The sequence below is a fragment of the Fundulus heteroclitus genome, chromosome 12 (genome assembly GCF_011125445.2).
Source record: "Fundulus heteroclitus isolate FHET01 chromosome 12, MU-UCD_Fhet_4.1, whole genome shotgun sequence".
Lineage (NCBI taxonomy): Eukaryota > Metazoa > Chordata > Actinopteri > Cyprinodontiformes > Fundulidae > Fundulus > Fundulus heteroclitus.
Window position 1 is genome coordinate 34,379,297 of NC_046372.1, and position 26,021 is coordinate 34,405,317.

The window sequence follows — 26,021 nt, forward strand, 5'->3', positions numbered from 1 at the left end:
CAGACAGATGTCAGAAACTGATACAACAAAAGCCTCAGTGCAGTTCTTTTCAAGCAAAGGGAAGAAAACCAGCTTTTTAAAAAGCTATTTTCCAAGAAAGCAGGTGCAAAACTGGTGGACATACATCCCACGATACCTGAAGCTAAAAGCGCAGCGGAAGGTGGGTCTGCAGTGTAGCGGCTCGCAGGGTCAGAATACAAATGCCCACATTACTTCAGCTTTCTATTTGGTCTTTTTCTTCCATTTCACATCTACGACCTACTTTGTGCTGACCTGTTGCCTAAAATCCCAATAAGATACACTGAACTTTGCGGTTGTAACGTGACAAAAAGGTAAAACTAGAACATTTGGGCTGATAAAGACATAAACAACATGAATGAGGATCCAGTTGGATCTGGCCTGGCCCGGGACTCGCTGCTCCGTGAAGGTGTGCGCTTTACAGCGGGGAGTGACGCAACCGGACCGCGTCACCGGCCCACATGTTGGAAGCATGTTGTAAAGGGCATCGAATCATGCGTGGCGGTGATAAGCTGTCGTGATTAACAATCATTGTCTAACGTGCATGGGGGCACACAACGGCGGGCAAACGCTGGACGCTGTGTTTGTACATGAAGACGTTTCTTTATTTTATGACACAGAAATCTCAAATGCCATTCAAATCTTTACATCTGTATAATCCATTTTAGATATGTTACGTTTCTCATGTGCAGAGGTAAGACAGTAAAAGTTAAGTTAATGCAACCATAAATAATTGTAATAAATATCAAGTAAATGTACAGCACACATTTCATCGCAACAATTCTTTGTACGGATATGTCCTTTTTGTAACCTATTGTTACCCCTCCAGGAGAGGAGAAGTCAGAGAGAGAGAGAGAGAAAGAGAGAGAGAGAGAGAGCAGCGGCACGTCATCCTTTAGAAAGAGCCGAACCAAAAAGTCAAAATCCTGCAGGAAAAAAACAATGGAAAAAAAAAAAAAGCAGTTTCACTGCGCCAGCAGTCAATCCTGTGGTTTTTCTCAAAGTAAAATGGCGATATTACTCACACAAGAGAACGCGTTTCACCATGTGCAGAAGAAATTCAAACCATCTGAGAACAAGACAATGGTGATAAAGATTATTGGTTCCCCCAATATTCATTTTAAAAAGTAGCAACACAACAAACTGGAAATCCACCAGACATTGTCTAGTTCGCCCGTTTTAGATTCTTTTCTTGGAAGAGTAGTGCAAACTCAAAATAAAAATAAAAGTAAAAATAAAAATGAGACGGTGAAGAAGCAAGTAAAAACTGCCAGCAAACATTACCTCAGTCTATTTACATTTTTCTAGATTATTATTAATCTTTTTTTTTTTTTTTTTACACCGCAGAACATTTGGTTATGGGTAAAATAAAAAGAAACTGCCCATCTTCAGTCATGAAAAATAAATAAGTAAAAGGCAAAACTGGAGTTTATTTACTACCAACTCATCCAGTGTATGGATTCAATATGACTTAGAGATTAATATGAGTTTTTTTACATGGCTGAAAAACCCTCTCCAGACTCTTTATGCCTATGTAGCTGAGTACATCTCATTAAATTAGTTTGTCATTTAGCAGGTCGTATCATTCAAACAGGCAGTAATACTACATAAAGCCCTGTATAGCACTTGTTCACACCTGCTCCTACAGTAGATGACAAGCTGACAATTCAGCAGATTCCTTCTGATCACAATCAAACCTTTGAAAAGCAATTTGGTTCTCATCATGCAACAGAGGGTCCAATTGCAAAGGCCAGGGTCAGAGCATCGAGCATGAAGACCGGAGACTTCACGCTAGCATCCAGGGCTTTGCAAACTCCAGCAGAACCCACTTCCTGAACCCTCAGCTACAGGATACCCAGCTGTAAAGTGCCGTTCTAAAGGTAGCTAGTAGATCTTTGTTAAAGTTACAGAGCTGGCTCAAAAAAAGGGGGAAAGGAACAGAAGAATAAAAATCTCTTTCACAGCTGTTTCACTTCAATGCCCTTCTCAATCTCAGTGCAACAAAAAAAATCTGAATCATTTGCAGCCATCACTGCTGATTTAAAATCATCCTCCCTGAATGAAACAAAACGCAGAATTTAGGCAAGTGGCAACGGCAACGCAGGAGGAAAATGCTGATTTCCCTTCGGGATAAAAGTGTTTTAACTTTGCTGCTCGTTGGTGAAGCAGAGAGCGTCGGCCTGCGGTCTGTCTCAGAGGAAGATCCTGGGCGGGCGGCAGAAGGTTGGCGGTGAGATGCCGGGGTCCTGCTGCTCGGGAGCGTGGGCTCCTCAGCCGCTCAGAGGATCTTCGCGGTAGTGGATGGCGTAGCGCAGCTTCTCCAGCATCACGTCCAAAGAAGTGTACTGTGGCAGTTTCACCATGAACATGCATGTTTCTACTCGAATGTAGCGTGAGTCAGGCTGACCTGGAGAGGAAACACAAATGTCTTTTATTATATAGATGTATGTAACGCAAACTAAGACGTCCCTCCTGTTACTTCCATAGAGCCGCAGAGGCGGCTTTGTGCAACATGTTTTACTTCACGCTGCCTCAGAGAATTATTCAGAACCCTTCAACCTTTTCAGATTCTGCCACTTTTCAACCACAAAGATTATAGTAATTTATTGGGATTTTCTTTATTTGACCAACACAAAGTTGTGCATATTGAAAATAAAGCCATTGGAGGTCCTGCAAAAGCTCATGAAGTGGAAGCAACTACTACTAAAATGTGGAAAAAGGTGCTCTGCTCAGATGAGACCAAAAGGATGTAACAGCATTAGTGATGGAAAAGTAGGATAGCTGGAACGGGCCAAACGCGGTTCTGCAAAGTACTGACCCAGAGAAGGGGCCGAGTACATCTGCATGCAACATTATTAGGTACAACTTTAGGTTATCGTCACAGAAAACACAAACGTTTAAGGTTTTAAAGTGACAAGATGTGGAAAGATGGAGGGATATGGAAAGTTCTGTAACCAGACCGTTCCAGTGGTAATCATAAATCAATCAAACATGACTTGATAAACTCAACCTTAAACTCCTTTCAGTGAAATAAAACGAGTGGCAGGAAAAAAAAAAAAAGACCATTTGGTTTTCTAGCATGGAGCTGTTTAGCGTTCCTTCATTACATAAAACCGCTTAAAGACAGTGGAGCTTTAGAAAGCCTACGTTCAAAGTCTATCTGAAGTGAGCAGACGAAAAGCTTTATAATCACTATCAGCGATTTCTGCGCCAACAGCACTGATACTAAACGAGCGGCGCACAGATAGGAGCGCTCGAGTCCGTCCAGCGCCCCCCCGCTGGGAGCATGACGGCCGTTACCTGCAGCGCCATCAGGAGGGGCGATTTTCATGGGGTACGGGGGAACGTGGGCCGTGTCGGGGCCGCCGTCTTTGCACGGGCAGGTGAACGGGATGCGCTCCTGGTTGCAGGCAAACTTGATGAACTTGCAGAGCTCTTCCTGAGTGAACATCTCCAGGGCGGTCCAGAAGAACTCGATGTGCTGGTCGGTCTCCATCAGACCTACTTGGTACATGGTGTGAGCCTACACAGGAGAGTGGGGGCATGGTTTAGAGAGATTAAAACTGAGAAACGAGATTAAAACCATGATTTTAGGCGGAAAAGTAACCATTAGACAACCAGAGTGAAAAGGTAGGAGATGCTCACTCATACCTTGTGATGCAGCTAAAAAGATATTTTACTTTCTATATACACATATAAATACGCCACCTTGAGGAACTCCAGGTTAATGTAAGGCAAGCCACATGTGCGCAGTTCAATCTCCAGAGGGCTGAGCATGGTAAGCAGCTGCAGAGGAATGATCGATCCGAGTCCAGCGCGCACCGCCGTCATGCACTCCACGTTCTCCAGCTCCCTGAGACGGAGGCTCCTCACCGCCCGCGCATACACGTCCTTGTTCTCCCAGCTTAACGGCCCCAAGAGGAAGGAAAACCAGTCAAAATGTGCTGGAGGCTGCGATTTTTTAAGCTAGGTGGTATATTTAGGAGCTGCTCTGTACCTGACGATGAGGCTGCTTCCTCCCGGACAAAGCTCCACCTCTTCGCCCGTCATCGTGAAGTAAGTAAAAGTGCAGCAGGGCCGGCTGGGGGAGTCTGGGCTTTCTCCTGAATGATGCTGGGAGGAGATCTCAGCGCACAGGGCCTCCAGCTCGCTCTCATCAGTTACCTGAAGAGGTGAGGAGAACATTCAAAAGCACTGTAAGAACATGAAGGTATCTGTGGGGTGCGTTCACTGGGACAATGTTACCAAAAAATTAAACCGTTTCGTAGTTGAACTCTACCCAAGATGCACATTTTCCACAGAATTAGATTTGCTGCTGGAAGTATACCAGAAATAGCACAATAATAGAATTACCCCGCTAAATTTAAAATGACACATCCACAAAGCACACATTTTGAAACGGACGTGCAGTGCCTGAGAAAGCGCTGCTAAGACCCCTCACATTTTCAAATTTCTTGACGTAGTTGTAGGTGAGCACATCGGCCTCCTGCAGGTCCTGCTCCGAGTCGAGAGGCTCGCCGACGAGGCCTTTCCAGAAAGATCCCAGCAGGTCCAAAGGAAGGGGAACATCAGCACGGATGGCTATGCCTAGCAGCTGACCAAAGAAGTGCAACAGCTGTTCTTCTGCATAGCTGATAGGACAGGGAGTCACGATGTACTTTCCCTGGAAATAAAAACAAAGAAAGGCTGACAGGATGCCTTCATTCCCTTTAACCTTTTCACATTGTGCAACATCACAGCCACAAACTTAAATCTACTGCAGGGGTCACCGACATGGTGCCCACCAGCATCAGGCCGCCCCCAAGGACCACATGTGGTGCCCTCAAGCCTGTTCTAAAAAATAGCACAACCCTCCAGTGAACTGCATTTAAATATAATAAATACTGAATAACAACTGAATAAAACTGAATAAAATTCATATTTTATTCAGTTGCTCTTCCTTTTTATTCATACTTGTATTTAACATAGATGTAAAAATGACAAAAGCATTAAAACATATTTATATTATGTAAAGTTAAGGTGAGCTTGGACTCTTCTAGTTCAAAGGTCAGTACTGGTAGCCCTTCATGTGACACAGTACCAATAAAGTAGCTCTCAGTATAAAAAGGTTGGTGATCTCTGATCTACTGCATTGGAGAGAATTATTTGGTTTATTTCAGTGTATTTGCATAGCGGTAATTCGCACGTCATCTCAAGGCACTTTACAAAGTCTGACTGGTTAAAATGTTTTCTATCCAACTGTGAAATGGAAGGAAAATGAAACAGTTCCTGTAAGCCAAGCCAATAACGACCCTAACGACTCCTCGTTACAGAGGAGTGGACCAGTTTCGGTTCAATCTGCTGGCTTAATGGCTTTAACGACCGCCCATTACTGAGGGGTGGACCTGTTTCTGTTGTATTTGCATGTTATCTAAGCCATTACAAGGCCTTTGTTAGGCAGTAGTATAAAGCTTGGAGCTCCACATTACTCCAGACTTTTTGAATTGAGAAAGCTTCCTGGAGAGGAAGTGAAACGTCTTCAACTACGGAAAACAAGTCCAGTTGCTTTGTTTTTTTATTTTCTTTGAAAGTAAATCTTCACCAGCAAGTTTTCAGAATAGGTAAAAAACAGAATCCAACCAAAAAAACTGAAACATTTTTTTGTCTTCAGCCTCCGGAGTGGATACTTTCTAGAACCTCGTTTCAAATCACATAAAGCTTCAAGTGTTCTCAACCAGCTTTGAACATCTACAGTGCCTCTCAAAAGTATTCACACCCCATGCTCTCCATTGTTTTTTACTTCACACTATAGAAATAATACATCTTCAAATTTCTAAGCATCTTCTGTAGTTATAATGGTGCAAACTCTAAAACAATCCAATTTAATTCCAGATTGTGAGACAACAAAATACCAAGGGAGGTGAATACTTTAGCAAATTGCCCTGTGTATGAATGGTGCAACTTCCCTTACTAATTTATATCCTTTAATCTAATGCAGTGGGCTCCACATTTTTCAGCTTTTAACCCCCAAAGTAACAATGAAAGTAACTTGTAATTGTGTATACAAGTACTAACACGTCGTCAATTAAGACATAAAAAAATAGGCAGAAACAGGCAATTTAATGGTTTTATCTATTAGTAAGGGGAATAAAAAGGTATTGCTTTTAATACAGTACGCTTTGTTGGGAAGATGAAAGCCACGCTGAATGAAATGTTACCTTGTTACGGTTGGCTGCAGCACTGGGACAAGGAAGCAGCAGGGAAAGTGCCGAGCTCTGTAACTCCTTACACACCTGCCACAGAAAGTGTCTGAAAGAGCCGCCTGGAAAGACACATTTATCACGACTGCAGTTAGGCATTTAAGAAATTAACCGTGATGAATCCATAACGTGACGGCAGGAGCAGGGGGTTAAAAAAGAGAGCGACGGAGAAACACCGACTTGTGCCATGAACTTCTTCCCCGGTGAAGCGGATGTTGAAGGCGTACGTCGGGTCTCCTCCGCTGGCCAGCTTCACGCAGAGCTGGGACGACGGCACGCAGGAGAGCTGCCGCGCCGCCTGGCAGAAGTACGTGTTTTCTGATGATCGGATTTCACCTGAAGAGCAAAGAGTGATGCAATGTCCAGAAATGTTGACACGATGTCTTGCTAAGTGGAGGGGAGAAAAAAAAAAAAAGAAAAAAAGAGGCGGGTCTACCTCCAACAATCTCCAGAGGGTCCAGCGTAATCTCTGGAGCGGCGTGGTCGGCTGTACGCTGCACCGTAGCGTTCAACACTCGGTTCATTACGGTGACCTTGGTGTCGTAGAAGATTAGACCTGTCAGAAGCAGGTGCAGCGATGGAGATTTGTTAATAAAACAAAATTCTACATAAATGTACAAAGGTCACACTTTCTTTGTTCTGAAAAAATAATAAAAAAATATTTTCTAAAATTAAATATCCGCAACTTGAAACTATTAGCATAATTGACACGAATAAGGCATTGCTCAAAACTTTCTTCTGCATTTTGTGGACGTAATTTTATAAAAAAAATAAAACGGCCATCATTGTTCAAAAAACACAGGCACAAGAGATTTCTTCTCCCTAGTTAACACCGTACGGTGCAAAACAAAAGTGTTTATTTGCATGTAGTCCAGCTGGCTTAAACTCCTGGACTACAGCGTCTCATGCAAATGTTTGGATACCTGCTAGATTTGTTCTGAGGTCCCGCTCACCTTTTGCCTCGCACATAAGCACCGCAATACTGTTCTGATATGTGTGCGTCTGCCTCAGCTCCACTAGTGGCAGAAAGAAACTCTCCAGGGTGTTGTTGAGGGACTGCAGCAAAGCAAAGCGCAGGCGCAGGCTCTCCACAGGCACATCTGCGTACATTAAATTATAGACAGAGTTAAAGCTGAGGGACATAGAAAAAGTGGGTAAATATGAGGAACGGTTAAGAGATCAGTTCTAGAGATGCATCAACTAATCGCCCAGACTGATCATTTTCTCTGGATGCCCTCCGGTTGGGGCTTGGCAGCTCAAATTTTGCTTGTTCATTAAATGCATCAATCCTAAGAATGCCTACCATTTTTTTTTTCAAATCTAAAAACACATCAACTAAAACCACTTGGACTTTGATGCGCTTTTAAATCACATAACATTCAGAGAAAAGGTTAGAGACATGATTTAAAGCATAATAAAAGGATTTAAAACTCCTACCTCTATCATAGAAACTGCAGTACTTTTTGCTTTAAAATTATTACAAGTAAAAAAAAAAAAAACAACAATTGGTCAAAATTAAAATTGTTGTTGTCGATTGTCGACATCGCCAACAAGAAGCAGGCAGCATGCTTACTGAGCAGACAGGCCACCCGAGGGTCCGCAGCATCGCTGGGGTCCAGGTAGACTTCGTGGGGGTGCAGTCTGGCTGGAGTGATGGCCAGGTGACGACACAGTCTGTTGATATACTGGACCAAAGCCACATCCATCTCCAAGTTCCACTTTCTACAGGCCTTCTGGGCATGGCGTGTGTCTATGCATGTGCACCTAAAAATGAAGACCAGTTCAGTAAAAGACACTTCCTGGTTTATACAAACTTGGGGTTAAGTGCCTTGCGCAGGAGTACACCAATATGTGGCAGGAGGACACTGGAACTGAACCCACAACCCCCTTCAAAGACCTCAGAGAGCAGGTGGTCATTTTTCTTTTTAAAATACTTGTAGTTTTGGTAAAAAGTTGAGTCTGATTTCACTGTTTGTGTGTTCTTTATCTAAAAATAGGTTGCTAAGCACAATCAAATTCTGTACATACAAATGATTTTTTTTAAATAAATACTCACCCGTACACTGTGACTTTCTCCTGCATTGTTTACATTTCAATTGCTTTACTTTTAAATTCAGTGCTGCACCTTATACTGTATTTTAAATCTACTGTAAATTACAAGCTGTATTCTTGCACAAATGCCCATTGCACAATCAATTCTGCACATACAAATGGTTTTAAAAAAATACTCACCTGTACACTGTGACTTCTCCTGCATTGTCTACATTTAAATTGTTTACTTTGAAATCACTGCTGCACATTGTACTGTAATTTAATTTTACTGCAATTTACAAGCTGTATGCAACGAAATTCGTTCTGTACGCAATCTATGCATACAAAATGACAAATAAAGTTGTCTAAGTCTAAGCAACCGCAAAACAGCAAAAATGGCCAGGGCTGCACTTAAAATATACGTTTTGAATTTGTTGATAATTATCGATATCGATGAATATGATTTCTATTTTACCAATATGCTTTTTTCATATAGTTCAGCCTTAAGTGTAATGCTGATTTTGTGCTTCTGATCCTTTCAGGCTAAAAACCTGGTATATAAACAATTAACCACTCGTGGCTAAAAGAAATATATTGAATGCTGTTCTTATCTTTGCTCATACAATATGTCTTAATTTTTGTTCTGATCAGTTTTTATTCTAACATGGACAGATGTACTGCTGCTACACTGGAATCTGACTATATGTGGAGCGCAACAACCCTGCTGACAATAAATAACATTTGCGTTACTTTTTTTAGAGAGTCTGATAATTTAGCTGGCTTTTTTATTCAGTACAAAGTTATTTTGCAAAGACCAAACAGCAACCCCTTTCGAGAAGATCTGTCCATGTGTGATGGTAACTAGGTTAGGGCATTGTGTGGCCGTGATTCTTCAAGCCTCACCTTTCAAAATGGAGGTCATAACCACAAGCCAAGATGGCTCTCCACACACTGCGGATGTCCTGCTTTGCCCGATCAACAGCAAATTTATGGAAGCCTTCCAGTGTCAGGTACTTCTCCTCTGGGGCTAAACAAAAAGCAGAAGAGATTATAAACTGTTGTGTTAAATCAGAATTTTTATCACGCTTTCATACATTTTAATAACTTAAATAACAGCAAAAAAATCATTTGTGTCAGATATAATGCTTTTGTAAGTTGAAGAGATTAAAGATGGCACCATGGATGGCTGCTTCGGTACTATGCCTGCTGGCATTTTGTGTATTCGGAGAGCAATTTGCTGCTATACTGCAGTCACTGTCAGCAGAGAGCGACATCCCAAGAGTCAGGCAGTCCTCTCTGGGCAGTGTTCCTCTGGTTTTTATCAAATCAGAGTTTTTCTGAGATTCTGCTTGGTAGAGCAGCAGCTCTCTGTGAGATTTACCGGAGAGGCAGACGTGGAAAACATTCCCTGCTGTCAAAACCTGATGAGCATGCCTGCGTTTTCCACTTCCGTCTATCCACCTGGCGAATGTCCGCAAACTAGTGAACAAGACAGACGAGCTTCTCCTTTTAGGCACCAGAAACTCAGACTTCTGCAGATCTGCCGCTTTCTGCTTAACTGAATCCTGCTCGGCGAACACATCTCCGACTGCGCACTTCTGATGTTGGGCTTCCAGCTGTTTAGAGCAGACATCAGTAAAAAGTACTTAGGTGGCTTTATAGAGAGCAAAGAGGAACAAAAATCGAATTTCTAGTTGTATGAAGCCACTTTTGCTCCTAACCTGATTCTAATTTTATTAAAAATTCCCACAAGTACATGCTGCTGTTCATAAATACCTAACGTCTGTATGCCAAGAAACACTGTTACTGAAGCCTAATGTCTTGATTGTGCACACAAAGCTGATTTGGATTCAAAACTGTAATAAGGAGACAAAGTTAAGAAAAAACAACAACTTTGTAGACCATTTATCCAATACATGATTCAATCGATTTCAGCTAAAAGACCAAAAAAAAAAAATCACAAAGCTGTTGATTTTTATAAAACAAGGAATATTTCTTCTACTGATTATTTTTGCCAACCTTCAGTTTTTTTAGCCGGGGACTTTTCCACGTCTTTCTCATCAGGTCTGGATTTCTCAGGAGATTTTGGCTTAAGGACAGTTTTCTTCTCACTCAGTGCAGTCCTAGAAGCAGGCAGATATGATTTAGGTTCTGATGTCAACATTTTTTTACACACATAAGCATAGGCCTTTGTCTTCCGTGTTTTTTTTTTTTTTTTTTTAAATGACTTACCTGACACTGTTGAGGACAGATTTTTCCTTGGTGAGAGGCTTTGTGATGGGTCTCTTGGTGCTCACAACCTTCCCCTGATGTTGTTCCTTTCCTGCCTTGTTGTACTTGTTCTTGTTCGGCTTGGGTGTCCCATACTTTCTTAAAATCTGAATAAAAATGTAATTTTAGCTCGTTACATGTAAAGAAGGGAGCATTTTTAAGGTTTGAAGTTGAAAAGGTTTCAGACTGCTAAAAGCTAACTAGTTGAGCCTCTGAAATGACCGATAATGCTTAATGTCAAACACAACTTCTATCACTTTCATATCCAAAACAATATTTATGGTTGAAAGAGTAAGTATGAGACAGAGAAGTGTGATGCTTCCACTTATACCTGAGTGAGTTGGTCTTCCAGCACTTTCTTGGGAGGTCGGACATTGGTAAAGAAAGTGTGCAGCAGGTTCCCCGGCGTCTGAGAGTTGATCTGCTCCTTGCTGAGGTAAATATCAGACACTTTGACAGGCTTAGCCGGCGTGAGGCTCAGCATCTGCTCCGAGTGCACACAGCTTTTAAAGATATCAGTGAGGACGTCTCTCGCTCCAGGTACAAGTTTGTCACCTGGAAGCAGAGGGGTAAATTAGATTTGACAGAAACAGAGATGCTGTGTGAAGAGTAAAGCGTTCAAAACGAACCTTTGATGGACTTGTCCAGAAAGTAGTCTTCTAAGGCAGAGCTGCCCTGTGTGTCAAACAGGCTTTGGTTAACACTGGAAACAGTCAGGATCTCTTCGTTGGTCAACTCCAGATCCTCTTCGCCTTCCAGGCTGGACAAACCAATCAGGTCGCTGCTGTTGAAGAGACTGGCTCGGATCTTTTCCACCTTGGCTCGAGAGCGGATCTATGTTTATCGGGACACAAATTTAATGCAATGTTTAAATAATCCTCTAAAAAAACAAATGAACTCAAAACAGATGTGTTATTCATACCCCTTGAACTTTTTCGCATTTTGTAGCACTACAACGTCACACTACTTTTGGAGGAATTCATGGGATAAACCGACACAAAGTTGTGCAATGTGGAGAGGGAGGAATGCATTGCTTTTCAAAATAAAAATCAGAAAATGGTTCCATAGAGAAGTGTATTCACTACCCAAGTCAATACTTTCTGAATATAACACATAGAGAGGATGCCAAAAGGTCACATTTTGGTCTTATCTGACAAGAGCACCCTCTTCCACGTGGTTCCTGTGTTCACTCTACAGTTTGTGGCAATCTGCAAACACGACTGTTGTTGTTTTTTTCCCCCCCAACAGTTGATATTTGTCATGAGATCAATTCGTTCACTTAAACTGTAGATCTCTGCTGCTCCTCCAGAGTAGCCATTAGACTCTTGGCTGCTTCTCAGATTATACAACTTTATCTCAGACGTGTCTGCAGTGTTCCTTGGTCTTAGTGATGCTTCGTGACTCATTTGTCCACCAACGCTCTCGACCAAACCTCTGAGGCCTTCAACGATCAGCTGTTTTTATAATGAGATTGTATTCACTGACTAAATTTTTTTAAACAGGCGAGCTCTTTTTGAGGAGTAAACCAAATACAAGATTTCAGATTTCTAATTTTAAACGTGATGAAAGTTATATTTTTCTCCTGTTTTACAATGAGGCACTTCTTGTGCTGGTAACATAAAATCCCAATAAAATACAATGTAACCTGAGAAAATGTGGGAAAAGGTTTAAGGGGTGTGAATACTTTTGCAACGCACCGAGTCCCCTCACCTCAATGACAGCGTAGCCCTTGATGGGCCTGGCTGCGGCTGCGGTGCTCTCAAAAGAAGTGACTGTCTGCATGGAGGCTCCATCCGAGGCAGACGGCGTCTCTGTGCTGTCGAGAGGCTCCCCCAAGCTGCCAAGACTCCCCAGGCTCCCTGTGCTGCACAGAGATGTGTCGAGGCTTTCCTGACTGGAAACCGTCAGAGAGTCCTGAGGACCTTGTTGGGGGTATGTCACAGCAGACGCCGCAGCTGCGGGGGTGAGTGGGGGGACAGCCAACAGCTCCTGATCGACAGAAAGCTCGCTGGCGGTGCGAGACACGCCCTGAGAGGAGCTGCAAATGGAGGTCTGGCTGGTAGAGGCCGACGCGCTCACACTTAAAGCAGGAGTGACGCTGCTGGAGCTGTCGGGGCTCTCGGGTCCTCCGCCGGCAGGGAAAGGCCGGTCAGGCTCTGGAGCCGCTTTGCCGTCATGTGGGCTTGAAACCCCTGGTTTCTTTTTCGGGTCCTCTTCCTGCAAAGGGATGAAGACCTCGTCTTTGAAGAGTCCTCCGTGCGCGTTGCAAGCCCTGCGGATGGCGTTTCGAACGACCGCCTCCTCGAGGTGTGTGGGGATGCCCGAGAGCACCAGCAGGCGGCTATGAGACGTGGGACCCACCAGAGCTTGGCAAGCGTCCGTCACGGCGTCACTGGTCACGCTCAAGCCCTGCGGGTCCTTGTTGGCAAGATGTCTCAGGATCATCAGCAGGGTGAGGCAGCGGTGGAACCAGAGCATGTCCTCGGGTTTACCACCCGCCATGTTCAGGAGGGCGCTGTCACTTTCTGACAGCCTGGCGCCTCCGCTCGTTCTTTTGCCGCTGACTGCTGCCGCCACGGCGGCTGCTGCCCTCTCGCGCTTCATCTTCACCTTCTTACGCTTGGACAGCAGGCTGGGGCTTTGCGGCGTCTGGCCTGGGGACGACGAAGAGGACGAAGAAGAGTCGCTGAGGTTGGGCGCGCTGGTGGAGGACAGGGCTCCCACCGAAGAGCTGCCGACGTTGAGAGGGAGCGTCACCTCCGCCACCGCCAGACACACCTCCATCAGGGCGTGGAAGTAGGTGGAAAACCGGCTCTGCTCGCCCCCCAGCGCCAGGGCGATGCCCCCGGACGACGACCCCCCTCCTCCGGCGCCTCCAGCGGCCCAACCCTGAGTTTCCCTGTCATAAAACTTTCGAAGCTCTGTCTGCAAAGCCATTAGGACCGCCAGGCAGGGGTTCAGCAGCAGAGCAATGGAGCTTGAAAGGCCAGCGGGGCTCTTCCGCTGCTCTAAGTGGTGGATCTTCCGCAAAAGCTCAGCTAACAGGTGAAAGATGAGCTCTTTGATGGAGGGAGCCAGATCGGTGGTCCAAAGCAATCCACCTGTAAGAGGAACAGAAACATTAAAAAAATAAATAAATGGGATCTTAGGACATTTCTAGTCTTGGAGTTTATAGAAATCAGCCTGGCTCCTTTGAAAGAAAAAAAAAATACTTCTATTTTCAATATGGAAAATATCTCATGCTGCCAAAAAATAAAAACATTCATTATATATTGGCCTATGTGTAGCTTTTTATTGGAAAACCTACCGAGGAGCTCCACCACCTGAAGCAGCACCGACGAGGGCACCGTGTCCAACTCATCCTCAGAGCGATCGCTGCTCTCTCCCAGCTTCCACGTCAACAGCTGCTCCGCGAACGCCATCGCCAGAGGAAACTCTAGCGGTAAGGAGTGCAGCACCACCACAGCACCAGGAGGGGGCGACACTCCTGCAGTCAAGACACGAGTGGACCCGCTTAGAAGTGCTTCTTTTTTCCCCTCCCTGTTTGAAGCGTTGCTTCTTTGGGAATGAAATACTCACCCAGTCTGATGTGCACTTTATCAGTGGGGATGATAACAGAGGGGTACTGGTTGGTGGTGGGAGGGGGCGTAAGGCCTGTGTTGGTAGGGGAGGCGTCCAGAGGGTAACACACAGCCTCCATCAGATTCAGCTGACCGTTTCTTCGCACTTTGTGACCCAGGCCGTAGACCATGACTCGAGCCCAGGGAGCCTTGTACAAGCTTGAGCTAAAAAAAAGGTTGAAAAGATAGGAAAGAGCATGCAAAAACAGAAAAGTGAAGCCAAGGAAGAAATGTCTAAAGTGGCTGCTGGGGTGTATTCGATGTAGCTCACTCTTTGCGGCAGCCTAGTTGACTTTCTTTGCAGGAGACGATCACAAAGGCGGCTCCTGGAAAACTGACATCCATGCTAACTTTTGACTCTGTGACAGGAAACTCCTCAGATGTAAACTGCTCAGGTGCATTCTGTAAAAACATACATTACAGTTTATGCATACTAAGTCATGAGTCTTTAACCAGAAGCATAACTACGTTTCAACGCAAAAATGATTAATATTCCTTGGTGTGTTTCACATTTTGTCACTATAAAACCACAGATTTGCCTTTAGGGTACAGAAACATGTGGAAGCAAGTCTTCTGGTCACATAAGACCAAACTGGACTAGTTGATCTACTGGACACACCATCCCTCTACTGATGTTGCACGGTGGTGGCAGTATTATATTGTGGGGATGCTTTTCTTTAGCAGGTACAGGGAATCTGGAAATAGTTGATGGGAAGATGGATGGAGCTAAATACAGGGACTTCTTGGAAGAAGACATGTAAGAGGCAGCAAATACCTTGAGACTGGGTATGAGTTTCAGATTCCAGCAGGACAACGACTCTAAACATACATCTGTAGCTACGATGGATGGTTCAGATTAAAACATACCTGTGCTAGAATGGGACATTTACAGTGAAAACCTAAAACTAATTGACAAGACTTAAATCCAGACTACCTCTATCTAATCTGACGGCATCATTTTGCCAAGGAGAATTGTTCAAAGATGCTGATAAAGACATTCTGAAAGTTGCAGCAGCAACTACACCAAAATAATGTAAAAATCCACTGCATAGTTATGTGCTACTGTGTTGGTCTACTGTGCAAAAGTCTCCACAAATACGCCAACATTTGTGGTTATAATGCGAAAAGCATTGAATTTAAGCTGAGAAAGTGATTTTGCATTCAAAGCTAACCTGTAGGAAACAGCAGATCTGTTTCGTGAGCTCCAGTAAACTTTCTTCTCCTTGATGCAAGGCACGAGTGATGGCCACAGTCAGCCACTCCCGGATGGGCTGAGCGTTGCCCTGATAAAACAGGTCCGTGGGGGAGCAACTTTGACCCTCCAGGTTGTGGAGCACCGACTGAGCCAGGAGGATGGAACTAGAGCTAATGGTGCCATCTGTAGGAGGAGAGAAATTACCGTGGCAGAGGAAATCCTCACAGCGAAAGGACAACGGATGTTTCCACTCACCAGGGAGAGGTGGAGCCAGCAGCTGATTAGACAGAAGCTGCAAGTGTTCAAGAGTGATGTCACGAATAGCAGGGATGTGGAAGAGACGAGTAAAAGTGTGGGGATTCTTGGGCGCAAAGATGTTGAGCAGGGCCATTCGACAGTATAAGCGAGCGAGCGCGCTTTCACATCGAAGGAGCTCCCTAAAAAAAAAAGAAAAAAAAAAGGGCAGCGACTAAGCTCAGGTATTTGATTCAGACACACCGTGCTCATTCGCTCTGCCTTTACGTTACCTATGAATCTGAATGTTACTACTGTCCAACGACACCAGGCCGTTAGCCGCCGTGCGCCGAGACCCTGCTGGTGGGCGCTCGAGCATCTCGATCGGGTACCAGTACCTGACGAGCACGCCTTCGCTGCGGAGGTACGTTTCCACCTGTACCAGTTCGTTCACCTGAACACATAAAGCATCTTAGCACGTCGATAAATCTGCTGTTACACTGTTAGACTGTTACACTTACAGAGTCCACATCCAGCACGACCCCATGCAAACCGAACGTCTTCAACATGCCACGGATGGCAAACTTAGGCAGCGCTGTTCCTCCAGTCGTGCTGTTGGTGTTATTGCTGTCAGGACAGCGGATGACCACAGTCAACCCTTTACGGAAAAAAAAGACGTCATCGTCAGCGTTAGTTACACGTTGTGTCATTTAGCAGACGCGGCTGACAAGAAGCACTTCAGTCCAAAGCAGTCAAGTGAAAAATCACTACAGGTGTGCTTACTTTGCAACGCTCAAAACGTTTTTGTCTTTGTTTTATTTACGTGACGCAGTACCTTTGCGGACTTTGTCAATAGTGAACTTGTTGGCCTCGTCCTTGATATCCTCAATAGTGGGAAGGTAGAGATCACGAGGAATACCGCCGTTCTCTTCATACAGGAACTCCACCGTCTGTCTTGCAATGTCAACCATGCCTGTTTCCAGGGAAACACAGAAAAGTTGTCAATCACAAAAACATGTCTAAGGTAGCAGGGACTATATCTAGGAAGCATTAAAAAGATATTTTAGCTGTTTTTCCTGTCCCTCCTGTGTTTTTTTTTTTTTGGAGGAGGATGGGGTGGTGTTATGTTTGTGTATTTTTGTTACCAAAAATAAATAATATATACATACACTTAAGATTTGTCAGCAGCAACATTGTCTAACTCCTTTTATTGTTTTTTTTAGTGTACCTAAAACCATCAACCTTATGACATTTAAACATGCGTTTTACCTTAAATCTCAATTTCTCTATATCTACACTGCAAAAATGGAACTAAAAATAAGTAAAATTTTCTTAAAAGGAGTGTATCTGTCCTTGATTTGAGTGGGTAAATAAGATTATCTACCAATGGAATAAGATTTTTGCACTTAAAACAGGAACAATCCATCTCCATCATCTTATTTCAAGAGCAGGATATGTAATCATCTTATTTTAGGGGTCAAAATACTCATTCCATTGGCAGATAATCTTATTTACCTGCTCAAATCTAGGACAAAAACACACATTTTAAGAACATTTTACTAATTTTTAGGTCCGTTTTTGCAGTGTATTCAGTAAAAAAAAATCTATCTTTACAAATATTTATTGGTTATGATTTGAGGCACAATGAAATGCCAGTTAAGCTGAACTTCTTTGTAAGTGCTGGCAATATACATATCAATAGTTTTTGAGTGGCTTTTTACTCATTTAAGAGACAATACAATTTGTCAATGATCATTTTATTCTTTACCCAGCTGCAGGGCTCCTTTGATTTGGTCCAGGCCAGATTTCCTCTCAGCTTCATTACGGAACCGCCTGCGGATAGTCGGGAACACCTTTGTCTCCCAGGCCTTCACCAGAAGAGCGTAGTGGTCCTCCTAAAGTCAAACACGAGTCAAATGTATTACAAAAAGACAAACCTAGGCAGGAAAACAACTTTTCGATTAAGTACAAAGTACTAATCTCACTCTGGGGACATCGTCATCATCCTCGTCATCACTCTCGTCATCAGCAATAGGCGGGGGATGGGGGTCAGGCCCAGAGGTGACCAGGTTTTCATAGCTCAACTCCACCTTATAATGGCACGACAAGTCACTGTTGTACTCTGTACCAACAGAAAAGGACAAGAAAAGGTTGGATTATTAGCTGAAACAATATGCATAAACAGAATGGAGAGTCTGCATGTTTGAGATGAAAGGTGAGACGATGGTGAGAGACTTACGCTGCTGAGGAACTGCAACAGCTGCGATCCGACAGGGCGGGCCGTGAGAGCCAGAGTCTGAAGTGACACTTGCACCTGCATCATTATCACTGTCTGAGGCCATGGCAAAGGGAAGTGCTTCAAAATTTGCACTTATTTCCTCAGCCAGGTCCACACACAGGTCAGCTGCGTTCCTGTGCGCTTGGCCTTCTGCGTATGCGAAAGGCCGGCTTCCAAAGTTGGCACGGATCTTGGCATTCTGCAAAGAGTTAGGAGAAAAACTAAAATGTGTACTGCGTATGACCAAAAGAGAGAAGCAGGTTGTAATTTCACGTTAGCTTAAGTTTACCTTCTTCTGAATGTGGACGAGGGGCCACATTCCACCTGCTACATCTTCCAGACTAGGACTGAGCCGCTGGCCACAGTAAGTGAAGTAGACTCTTCCTTTAGGGGGCTGGCCAGGAGGAGGAGGCGTGCCCTCAGAGCGCTCCCAGCCAATTCCTGCCACGTCACCTGTAATTTACACAAATTAAAGGGCATCGTCGACATTGCTGCTACATCCAAGCCACACGCTGCAATGTATTAGCCATCCGATCTAGTTTTATATCGGCGAAACAAAGATTTTAAATCAGACGTCGTAGGAAGGATATTTATTCTCCTGTCTTACCAGGGAGTAGGACCACATCAAGTCTGACACTTTTCCACTGAAGCAAACTGGAGCCGTTGTAATGCACTGCCCTGCCATTACTGATGCACACATAGACAGGAGACAAACACAAAATCACACAAACAAAATCAGTCAGCAATCGAGTCCAACACAACATCAGAGTCTCGCATTTGATATACAGCTGCACTTACTTGTGAAACAGACATGTGCCAACAGGGTTGGTCCATGCGCCGTCTCTCTTCTCTGCCTCCGTGGCAAAACCAAAGGACACTATTGGCCCACTGTCCTCCTCAGAGTCTCCATAGGAGACAACTTCTATCTCCCAGTAAAAGGATGGAGCCTGCAGAAACGGAGGGCAAAAAGAAACTGAGCACGGCTGACATTCTTGAACATGCTGTGATGGCAAATATAAACGCAACACGATTTACCGAAACACTCTTACCTGAACTGGTACGGGAGAGGTGGCATAGATGAACGTTCCTCGGGGCAGCCCTCCTCCAGCGCTCGGATCAGCCAGGAAGGTGACGGAGGTTAGCCGGGAGGAGAACAAGCACGCACGGACGGGAGGAAACACCCTGGATGGACACCAAGTGATCTCCTTGGGCTAGCAGAACAAGCAGATTCAATAAGCAGGAGCTAGATAAGTGAGGAAGAAAAGACGAGCTTCTAGATCAAAAAAGGAAAAATAAGAATGTCATACTATAATTTCCCCTAGTTGTCAGTCACTTGAAAATATTTACCAAATTGTAACGCATTAGGGTGGAAGTTTTCATTTCACTGACAATAACAGGAAAAGATCAGCTAACATTAAAAGCTCTGCAGAGCCAGAGATGTTCCCCATGCTTTCACACATCTGGTAAATTGTCCAGAAACAACTAAACATGCGTGTTACGTAGGAGGCGACGTCTTTTATGTGCCAAGTGGTGCTATAAGAAAGCGAAGTACAAAGTCGGGGACACCCACCTGCCGCCTGTCTGTCTGCAGCGGTGGAGGCGGCGGCCGAGCACAGTCTCTGTACAGCATTCGGACTCTCTCACACTGAGCCTCGACCATACCAAGGCGCTCTCCTGCACGAAACCAAAAGAGGCAACCTGTCAGACAAACACACGGACCACTGGCGGCAAAGTGCTCCTGAACGAGCTCCTGATGGGCTCACCGGGGCTGCACTCCTGGGCAACCAGGTTAAGAACCTCCACAGCAGCTGGACACTGCTGAATGAACTCCTCACAGAAGGAGCTATCCTCCAACAGCTGAGCCATCACCAGACACGCCCTGAAAAAGAAACATTAAATCAACAACAATAGTTTTCTCAAAATGACATCAAAGTCTATGTCTACCGGTAGATTATTTTCCTCATTTAGGGTTGGAAACAGAGGAGTCTGGCTGCAGGTATTGTACCTAGTGGAGCTAACCACGTCATCTCCACAGTGGGAGAGGCCAGTTAGCTTTTAGGGTGTTTTTTATGCCTTTGTTTGAAACATATGGAAATGAAAGGCGTGGAACAGGATAAGAAACGGGGTTTCTAACCCAAAGCCAAACCCGTGCATAAAAAAAAACTATAGGATAAACACAAAAGTTAAATGCACTATGGTTTCAATATTAAACATAAATATTCGTAAAGATAGATCATTTATCATCTAGACTTTAAAAAAAGGTAGAAAAACAATAACAAAATGTCTTGATGTAAACTAGGTGGGATCACCTTTGAAAAAGGTAATTTGTTAAAATTAATAACACTATATCACTATTTTTTTACTGAACAAAAAGCAGCCTCACAACAGGGGTTAAGTGAAGTCAGACAGTTAAGATCTGAAATAATCAATTTAGATAAATCTTATCTTTTTCAATTTCCTCATGGTAGAATGAAATTGATGTGTCCATTACTGGCCTGACGGGTTAATTTTACTGCGCAAATTTTAATACTTAGTATATGCAAAATTAAATGCTTAGAAAAAATATATTAAATATGCAGTGCTTCCTAACCTAGTTCTGATTTCAGCCAGCAAGCGCACTGCAGCCATTACTGGGCTGGAGCCATCTCCTGTAGCTGGCAGGGACGTATGAATGGAGAGACTGCCCTCCTGTGGCAGAAGCATAGACTGCACAGCTTGCACCACCTTTTCTGTGATTGAGAGCTTGTAGATGGGAAGTGCCTGGTAGGGTGGAGAAAATAGGGGGAAAGCAAGTAAGAGATAATCAGGTTGCCCTTTTCCGTGATGATAAGCGCTATACTGTGACTGCAACGCTCACCTCAGATCTGGGAGTGCAGAGGCGTGATATCGGAACTGTAAGGATGTCTGAGGCTTTGCAAGCTCTCCTGTATTCGCAGGAAGGAAATTTGACGGTAGCAATGCCTTCCTGCTCATTAATGGACATAACTATGCCCACACTGCCCAGGACTCCTTTACCCACCACCTGTGGAACAGAAGAATGACTGTAAATATGCTGGTGACCAAGTCATGGCTCCTAATGGCAAGAAGAATAGTGATAGCTTTTATAATGGAAGAAGGAATATATCCGATGTAAAGATATTACTTTTTCATCTTGTTTTACTGACCTGGACTTCAGAGCCAATCTTGATTGTCTCCTTGAAGCCCCCAAGTGCACAGAGTGCAGCAACAGCTTGTCTACCAATGGCTTGTAGTTTGGCTAATTTTCTTCCACTGCTGCTGCCATTTTCCAAGATGCTCTCAGCATACTTCCCCAGCTGTGGAATAAACATCAGGGCTCGGGAAAGCACCTAACAAGAAGGATGTAAAACAAAACTTTTAACTGACTCGGTTATTAGGAAATAAAAGGTGTTTAACCTCAGTAGCCTTTAGAGACCTAGGATTATAGTGTTCAGCACCAATATGAAGTAAGACTGAAACGAAAGAAGGATGATGTTTTACTTTTTCGACAGTGCTTGTCCAGATCTGTGCAGTGTTGGATTCTGGAGCGGTGAGCAGACTGTGGAGCAGGGCAATAACCTCAGCAGCCATACTGTTGGCAACATGGCCGCTGATGAATGGCCGGACTGGGTCTGACCTATTATGGGCAGATTGTAAGAGGAAGTGTTAAAGCCACAGCTGAAATCCCTTATAATAACTTATTAATAACATTTCCGATTTGGTTTTTCCCCTCTTTTGTACATCACACCATATCAAACAAGCAGCACCTGGCCAGCTCAGCGTTCCTGTCCCTACAAACAGCGGTTTGTGCAGTTTTCTTCTTGTCACCGGTCGTAATTCCCCCTGCAGTCTCCTGAGCCATGATCTCCACAGGTGGACCAACACTCACTATGAGACCAGACTGGGCCCATTTGTTAGCCTTCCTCAGGGCAGCAGATGCCTCTTCAGTGATCACCTCACAGCTTCCACTCTGTATGAATATAAGTTTAGAAACATTTAGAAGACTAGTTTTGATATTAGAATTGGACATTTTCTAGGCTTATACGGTGCTTTGAATAAGTGTTTATACCCCGTGAACACATTTTGTCATGTTACAACTACAAACCATGTATTTTACTGGGATTTTGTGTGATAGATCAAAACAATAAAACATATTACTGGGAAATAGGAGGGAATATGTAGTTTTTTACACCATTATAACAAAACAAATTTAAATTGCGGCTTACATTTTTATTCAGCCTTCTTCACTCTGATACCCGTAAAAGAAATCCGGTGCAACTAGTTGCCTTGAAAAGTTCCCAATTACTAAATAAGGACCCCCATATGATTTAATCTCAGTATAAACCCATCTATTCTGTGAAGGCCTGAAAGGTGTTTTAGTGAACATTAGTAATCACATAGCATCATAAAAACCAAGGAACATTGCAGATAGGTCAGGAATAAAGTTGGAGAGTCTTGTGTTATAAAACAATATGCCAACATTTCAAGGAGCGCTGTTCAAACAATCAGCTGAATACAGAAAGGGATTGTCCCAACTGTAAACCTACTAAGACATCGTTATCCGTCTAAACGGACAGGCCAGGCAGGTAAGGAGAGCATTATTAATGAAAACTGAGCGCTGCAGTATCACTCTGAACACACGGTGGTAGCAGCATCATGCTATGGGGATGCCTTTCTCCATCAGGGACATGGAGACTGGCCCAAGTTGAAGGGATGCATTTACGTTTGCAGTTCTAACATGACAACATGCGAAACGTTATTGAAACTTTTGCGAGGCACACTGTAGTTATAAAGGCGTGTTCATCTTTAAGTTTCTACCTACTTGTTTTATTTTTACACAAATCAAAACTCTTGCCTTTGTCATGTCTCTGTCCATCTTCACCACCTTTTCCATGTTTGCCCCAGTGCCAAGTCGGAAAGGTCGCCCCTCAGAGCTGCTGCATTTTTTAGAGTGATTGGAAAAAATATTTAAGTCAGACAAAAGTGACGTCAAATTGCCAACAAAAATTTAAATCGATAGATGACAAGAAATGGTACCTGAGAAGTGGCTGTAAAACCTCATGGGACGACTGATCCTCTCTCTTGTGGATGAAAATGGACAGTTTGCCATCAACTGCTTCTGCCTCCTCTCCAATATCCTCCGTCTTGAGAGCTCCTTTGGAACTGGCCCGTGACAGACTGGTATCTGGTTCAGACGAGCTGGGGGAAAGGAGGGTCTGACACCCTGAAGTGTTAAAGGGAAAAAGTAAACCTCATGATTACCTTTAAAAAAAAAGGACGGGCACACATATGTAGTTTTTCTTGGCTGGAGACACAAACCTGGTACTACATAGTCGGCCAGCTTAGCCAGCAGCAAAGCAGCGATACGTGACGCTGGGTCACTGGCGTCCTGCTGCTCAGCATCAAGGGTGTTGATCGAGTAACTCCATGAGGGCAAAGCCACGTTACCACAGTCCTCGACACTCATGAGAGGCAGTGCAGCTCGGCATAGCTGCAAGATGATAAGCACTAGCTTTGGAGAGGGTCTCTGGTCAAGCAGCAAAGACAAGAGCTTAGAAACACAGGCAGGCTGGCTAAGGATGGCTTTCCCTATGTGGCTCCTAGGATGGAAAACACAACAAACTCATAAGAATACAGAAACAATCCATATAAACATAAATATGCAAACAGAGCTTTAGCTATACCTGGAAAGGTCATTGAGCAGACTGAGTACATCCTGTAAAGCATCATTGCCCGCGGCCTGATTCCCACAGCACTCTGTAGCTCGGGCTAGATGATTGGTCAGCAGGCTGGAAACCTGCCTTGCCAGACCGGAGTGAACAGCATCTGTTGAACCACCTTTAAAGACAGAAAAAAAAAATAGACAGAACAAGTGAGGTGACCTATAATAACAGAATATATTTTACTTGTTAGCAGATCACAAACCTTCCACTTTCTCCCACTCGATGCACCGGTTGGCCAGGACCTGAAACGCAGCCCAAGCCATGGTGGCAACTTTCTGCTTCTTGGTTTGTTTCTCATTTGAGCTGCATTCTCTTTGACCGCTTAAACTGCAGAGTCTGTCCATGAGCTGGACAAGTCCGCTCCGAACAAGGCACTGCTCCTCACTCCTACAGTAACACATCAGATAAGTTAATCAGAGTTGATGCATTGAGGCAAGTTTTACTAGACCGGAAACTCAAAAGCTGATTGACTTGCCTGGTGTAGGGAATGGTGCAAAGCAAGCCAATGCTGTTGGCACAAGCAATAGGGTAGCGAGCACACAGCGACACTACAGAGGTCATGGTCTCTCCAAAAGCTTCCTGCACTTGCTCAACCATTCCACCACAGGTCAGCTCCTCGATCCTTCAAAGGTGGTCGACAAACACGCAGAAAAACAGATTTTTATTCTTCTACACACACTATGTAAACTCTGGATTAAGCTTTTCTGGGCATCCGTTCTTACCTGGGGCCACCTTGGAGCACCATAGTAACAGGTCCTACCAGATGAGTGACCCCGCCCACCCTGACTGCAGCGGTTAGCAGTTCTCTCATGTGAACAAGCGCCTGCTTCCGCGTGCTGCCTCGTCTCCAGCGGGTCTGCGCAGCCGACAGGAAGCTGCTGCTCGACACCTGTGAAACCAGACAGGTGGGACATTTACAGCGTGATCCTCCATTAGAGGGAGGGACACGTGTTTTCACAAAGAGGCAGGGGCGATAATGTCGATGTTACAAAACGTACAGCCTGATCGGGTGTGGTTCCGATGAAAGCGAATAGCTGTCCCAGCAGCACGCTGTATGTTGGCTTGTCTCTGCCGTCCTCGATGGCCAGAGACTGCAGCAGGGTAAATGAGCTGCTGCGATGACTGGTCGGGTGGTGTCGCCTCCTAAAAACAAGTAAGGTTCACCCTTCAGCCTGCCGTCCTTTAGTGATCCTTTATATCCAAAAAAACAGTACCTAAATACCTTTGTGGAGCATGAGCAAACTCTAAATCCTGGTTGGCAATCATCTCCAGGTCCGACGGTGCAGACATGCTGCGTAAGAACACTGGCTGCTTGACCAAGGGGATCAGTGTCTTGGCATCTGACACCGATTTAGAGGCTTTTAAGATAAGATAAGTTAGACTTTATTGATCTCACAGTGGAGAAATTCACGTGTCACAAAGACAGCAACACTAAGTTTGAGAAATATATTCCTTGATTGAGGAAAATGTCTAATAGCATTTTTTCTTAAAAAAAAAAAAAAAAATGGATGAATACCTGGACCTGGTGTCCCAGCTGGTGTGGTGGTTAGGCTCCTGCAGTGTGGAGCGATGGTAACGTGGAGCAGAAGCTCAGAGCGGTTCATCAAACTTTTTACCAGCATTTTGGTTTTAGCAAGCGGGATGATGCCTCTGAGGACTGTGGTGTTTACCTCCTGGAAGAACTTCTCCCTGTTTGTGCATCGATGCTAAGTTAGTGACGAGCACCAGAATTGCCAGTATCAAAAATAAACACTTATTACATTGAAAAAAAAAATTCTCTATACAATAGGGATTACAAAAATAAATGTGACATGTTGTTAAGAGTGTTTCTGTGTAGGTCAAAAATCAGATACGTTGTATAAGTATTTAATGAATTACTTATTCGCATTTGCGGCAGTGAGCTATGGAATATTAATAACCGTCCTTTCAGCTCTTTCAACGGACTCTAACAATACTTTGGTTAATCCCACTGCACAGTAAGTCCGCCTCAGAGCAATCACCATCGCTGGACCATTGTTAACCCTGCCCACTGACTCTGATTGGTAAAGCTAAAATTTATGAGCTATATTTGAAATAAACTGAATTCATCAGTTAACATTCCAGGTATTCAGCAAATTTTGGATTTTTGTTTAGCATCAATCGTTTCAATTTTGATTTTCTAATGTGTATTTTTTTTTTCATTAAATCTAAAAATCACAGAACAAAATACAACAAAAAGCAGCAGCTTTTGTTGTTAGAATTTAGAGATGTTCCACCGTTATGTGGTTTTCATTTGTGAGGCTTTTAAAAACAGAGATGAGAATTTTTGTTCCAGTGATGAGATGTACTCTTTTATTTTTTCACATTACATCAGCCTGTTGTAGTCAGCCTACAGATAGTGCAGCTTAATAGTGGTTTTATTAGAGGCATACATTT

At 44.0% G+C, this 26,021-nt stretch overlaps 1 protein-coding gene across 2 annotated transcripts in view; it reads right to left on the reverse strand.

Moving 5' to 3' along the window:
• Positions 1-601: 601 nt before the first annotated feature.
• LOC105939211 (probable E3 ubiquitin-protein ligase HECTD4) overlaps positions 602-26,021 on the reverse strand; it is a 43,759-nt gene continuing 18,339 nt past the window's right edge. For both annotated transcript variants that reach the window (XM_012881290.3, XM_012881289.3), the window contains exons 29-76: positions 25,123-25,295; positions 24,829-24,964; positions 24,605-24,749; positions 24,329-24,495; positions 24,082-24,228; positions 23,809-23,993; positions 23,568-23,721; positions 23,203-23,483; positions 22,921-23,107; positions 22,739-22,820; positions 21,651-21,853; positions 21,385-21,520; positions 21,051-21,233; positions 20,744-20,908; positions 20,477-20,646; positions 19,650-19,765; positions 19,457-19,560; positions 18,936-19,097; positions 18,685-18,833; positions 18,494-18,573; positions 18,176-18,339; positions 17,848-18,085; positions 17,594-17,730; positions 17,377-17,503; positions 16,444-16,581; positions 16,130-16,266; positions 15,902-16,062; positions 15,630-15,811; positions 15,352-15,557; positions 14,451-14,581; positions 14,139-14,344; positions 13,867-14,046; positions 12,270-13,660; positions 11,189-11,393; positions 10,891-11,114; positions 10,521-10,666; positions 10,308-10,411; positions 9,192-9,315; positions 7,831-8,021; positions 7,211-7,357; positions 6,694-6,813; positions 6,438-6,593; positions 6,216-6,319; positions 4,460-4,681; positions 4,016-4,182; positions 3,727-3,922; positions 3,319-3,541; positions 602-2,425 (exon numbers count right to left, since the gene is read on the reverse strand). In XM_012881290.3, coding sequence (XP_012736744.2) covers positions 2,289-2,425; positions 3,319-3,541; positions 3,727-3,922; positions 4,016-4,182; positions 4,460-4,681; positions 6,216-6,319; positions 6,438-6,593; positions 6,694-6,813; positions 7,211-7,357; positions 7,831-8,021; positions 9,192-9,315; positions 10,308-10,411; positions 10,521-10,666; positions 10,891-11,114; positions 11,189-11,393; positions 12,270-13,660; positions 13,867-14,046; positions 14,139-14,344; positions 14,451-14,581; positions 15,352-15,557; positions 15,630-15,811; positions 15,902-16,062; positions 16,130-16,266; positions 16,444-16,581; positions 17,377-17,503; positions 17,594-17,730; positions 17,848-18,085; positions 18,176-18,339; positions 18,494-18,573; positions 18,685-18,833; positions 18,936-19,097; positions 19,457-19,560; positions 19,650-19,765; positions 20,477-20,646; positions 20,744-20,908; positions 21,051-21,233; positions 21,385-21,520; positions 21,651-21,853; positions 22,739-22,820; positions 22,921-23,107; positions 23,203-23,483; positions 23,568-23,721; positions 23,809-23,993; positions 24,082-24,228; positions 24,329-24,495; positions 24,605-24,749; positions 24,829-24,964; positions 25,123-25,295 — 8,989 coding nt within the window. In that variant the 3' untranslated portion in view covers positions 602-2,288. The remainder of the gene's footprint in view (positions 2,426-3,318; positions 3,542-3,726; positions 3,923-4,015; positions 4,183-4,459; positions 4,682-6,215; positions 6,320-6,437; positions 6,594-6,693; positions 6,814-7,210; positions 7,358-7,830; positions 8,022-9,191; positions 9,316-10,307; positions 10,412-10,520; positions 10,667-10,890; positions 11,115-11,188; positions 11,394-12,269; positions 13,661-13,866; positions 14,047-14,138; positions 14,345-14,450; positions 14,582-15,351; positions 15,558-15,629; positions 15,812-15,901; positions 16,063-16,129; positions 16,267-16,443; positions 16,582-17,376; positions 17,504-17,593; positions 17,731-17,847; positions 18,086-18,175; positions 18,340-18,493; positions 18,574-18,684; positions 18,834-18,935; positions 19,098-19,456; positions 19,561-19,649; positions 19,766-20,476; positions 20,647-20,743; positions 20,909-21,050; positions 21,234-21,384; positions 21,521-21,650; positions 21,854-22,738; positions 22,821-22,920; positions 23,108-23,202; positions 23,484-23,567; positions 23,722-23,808; positions 23,994-24,081; positions 24,229-24,328; positions 24,496-24,604; positions 24,750-24,828; positions 24,965-25,122; positions 25,296-26,021) is intronic.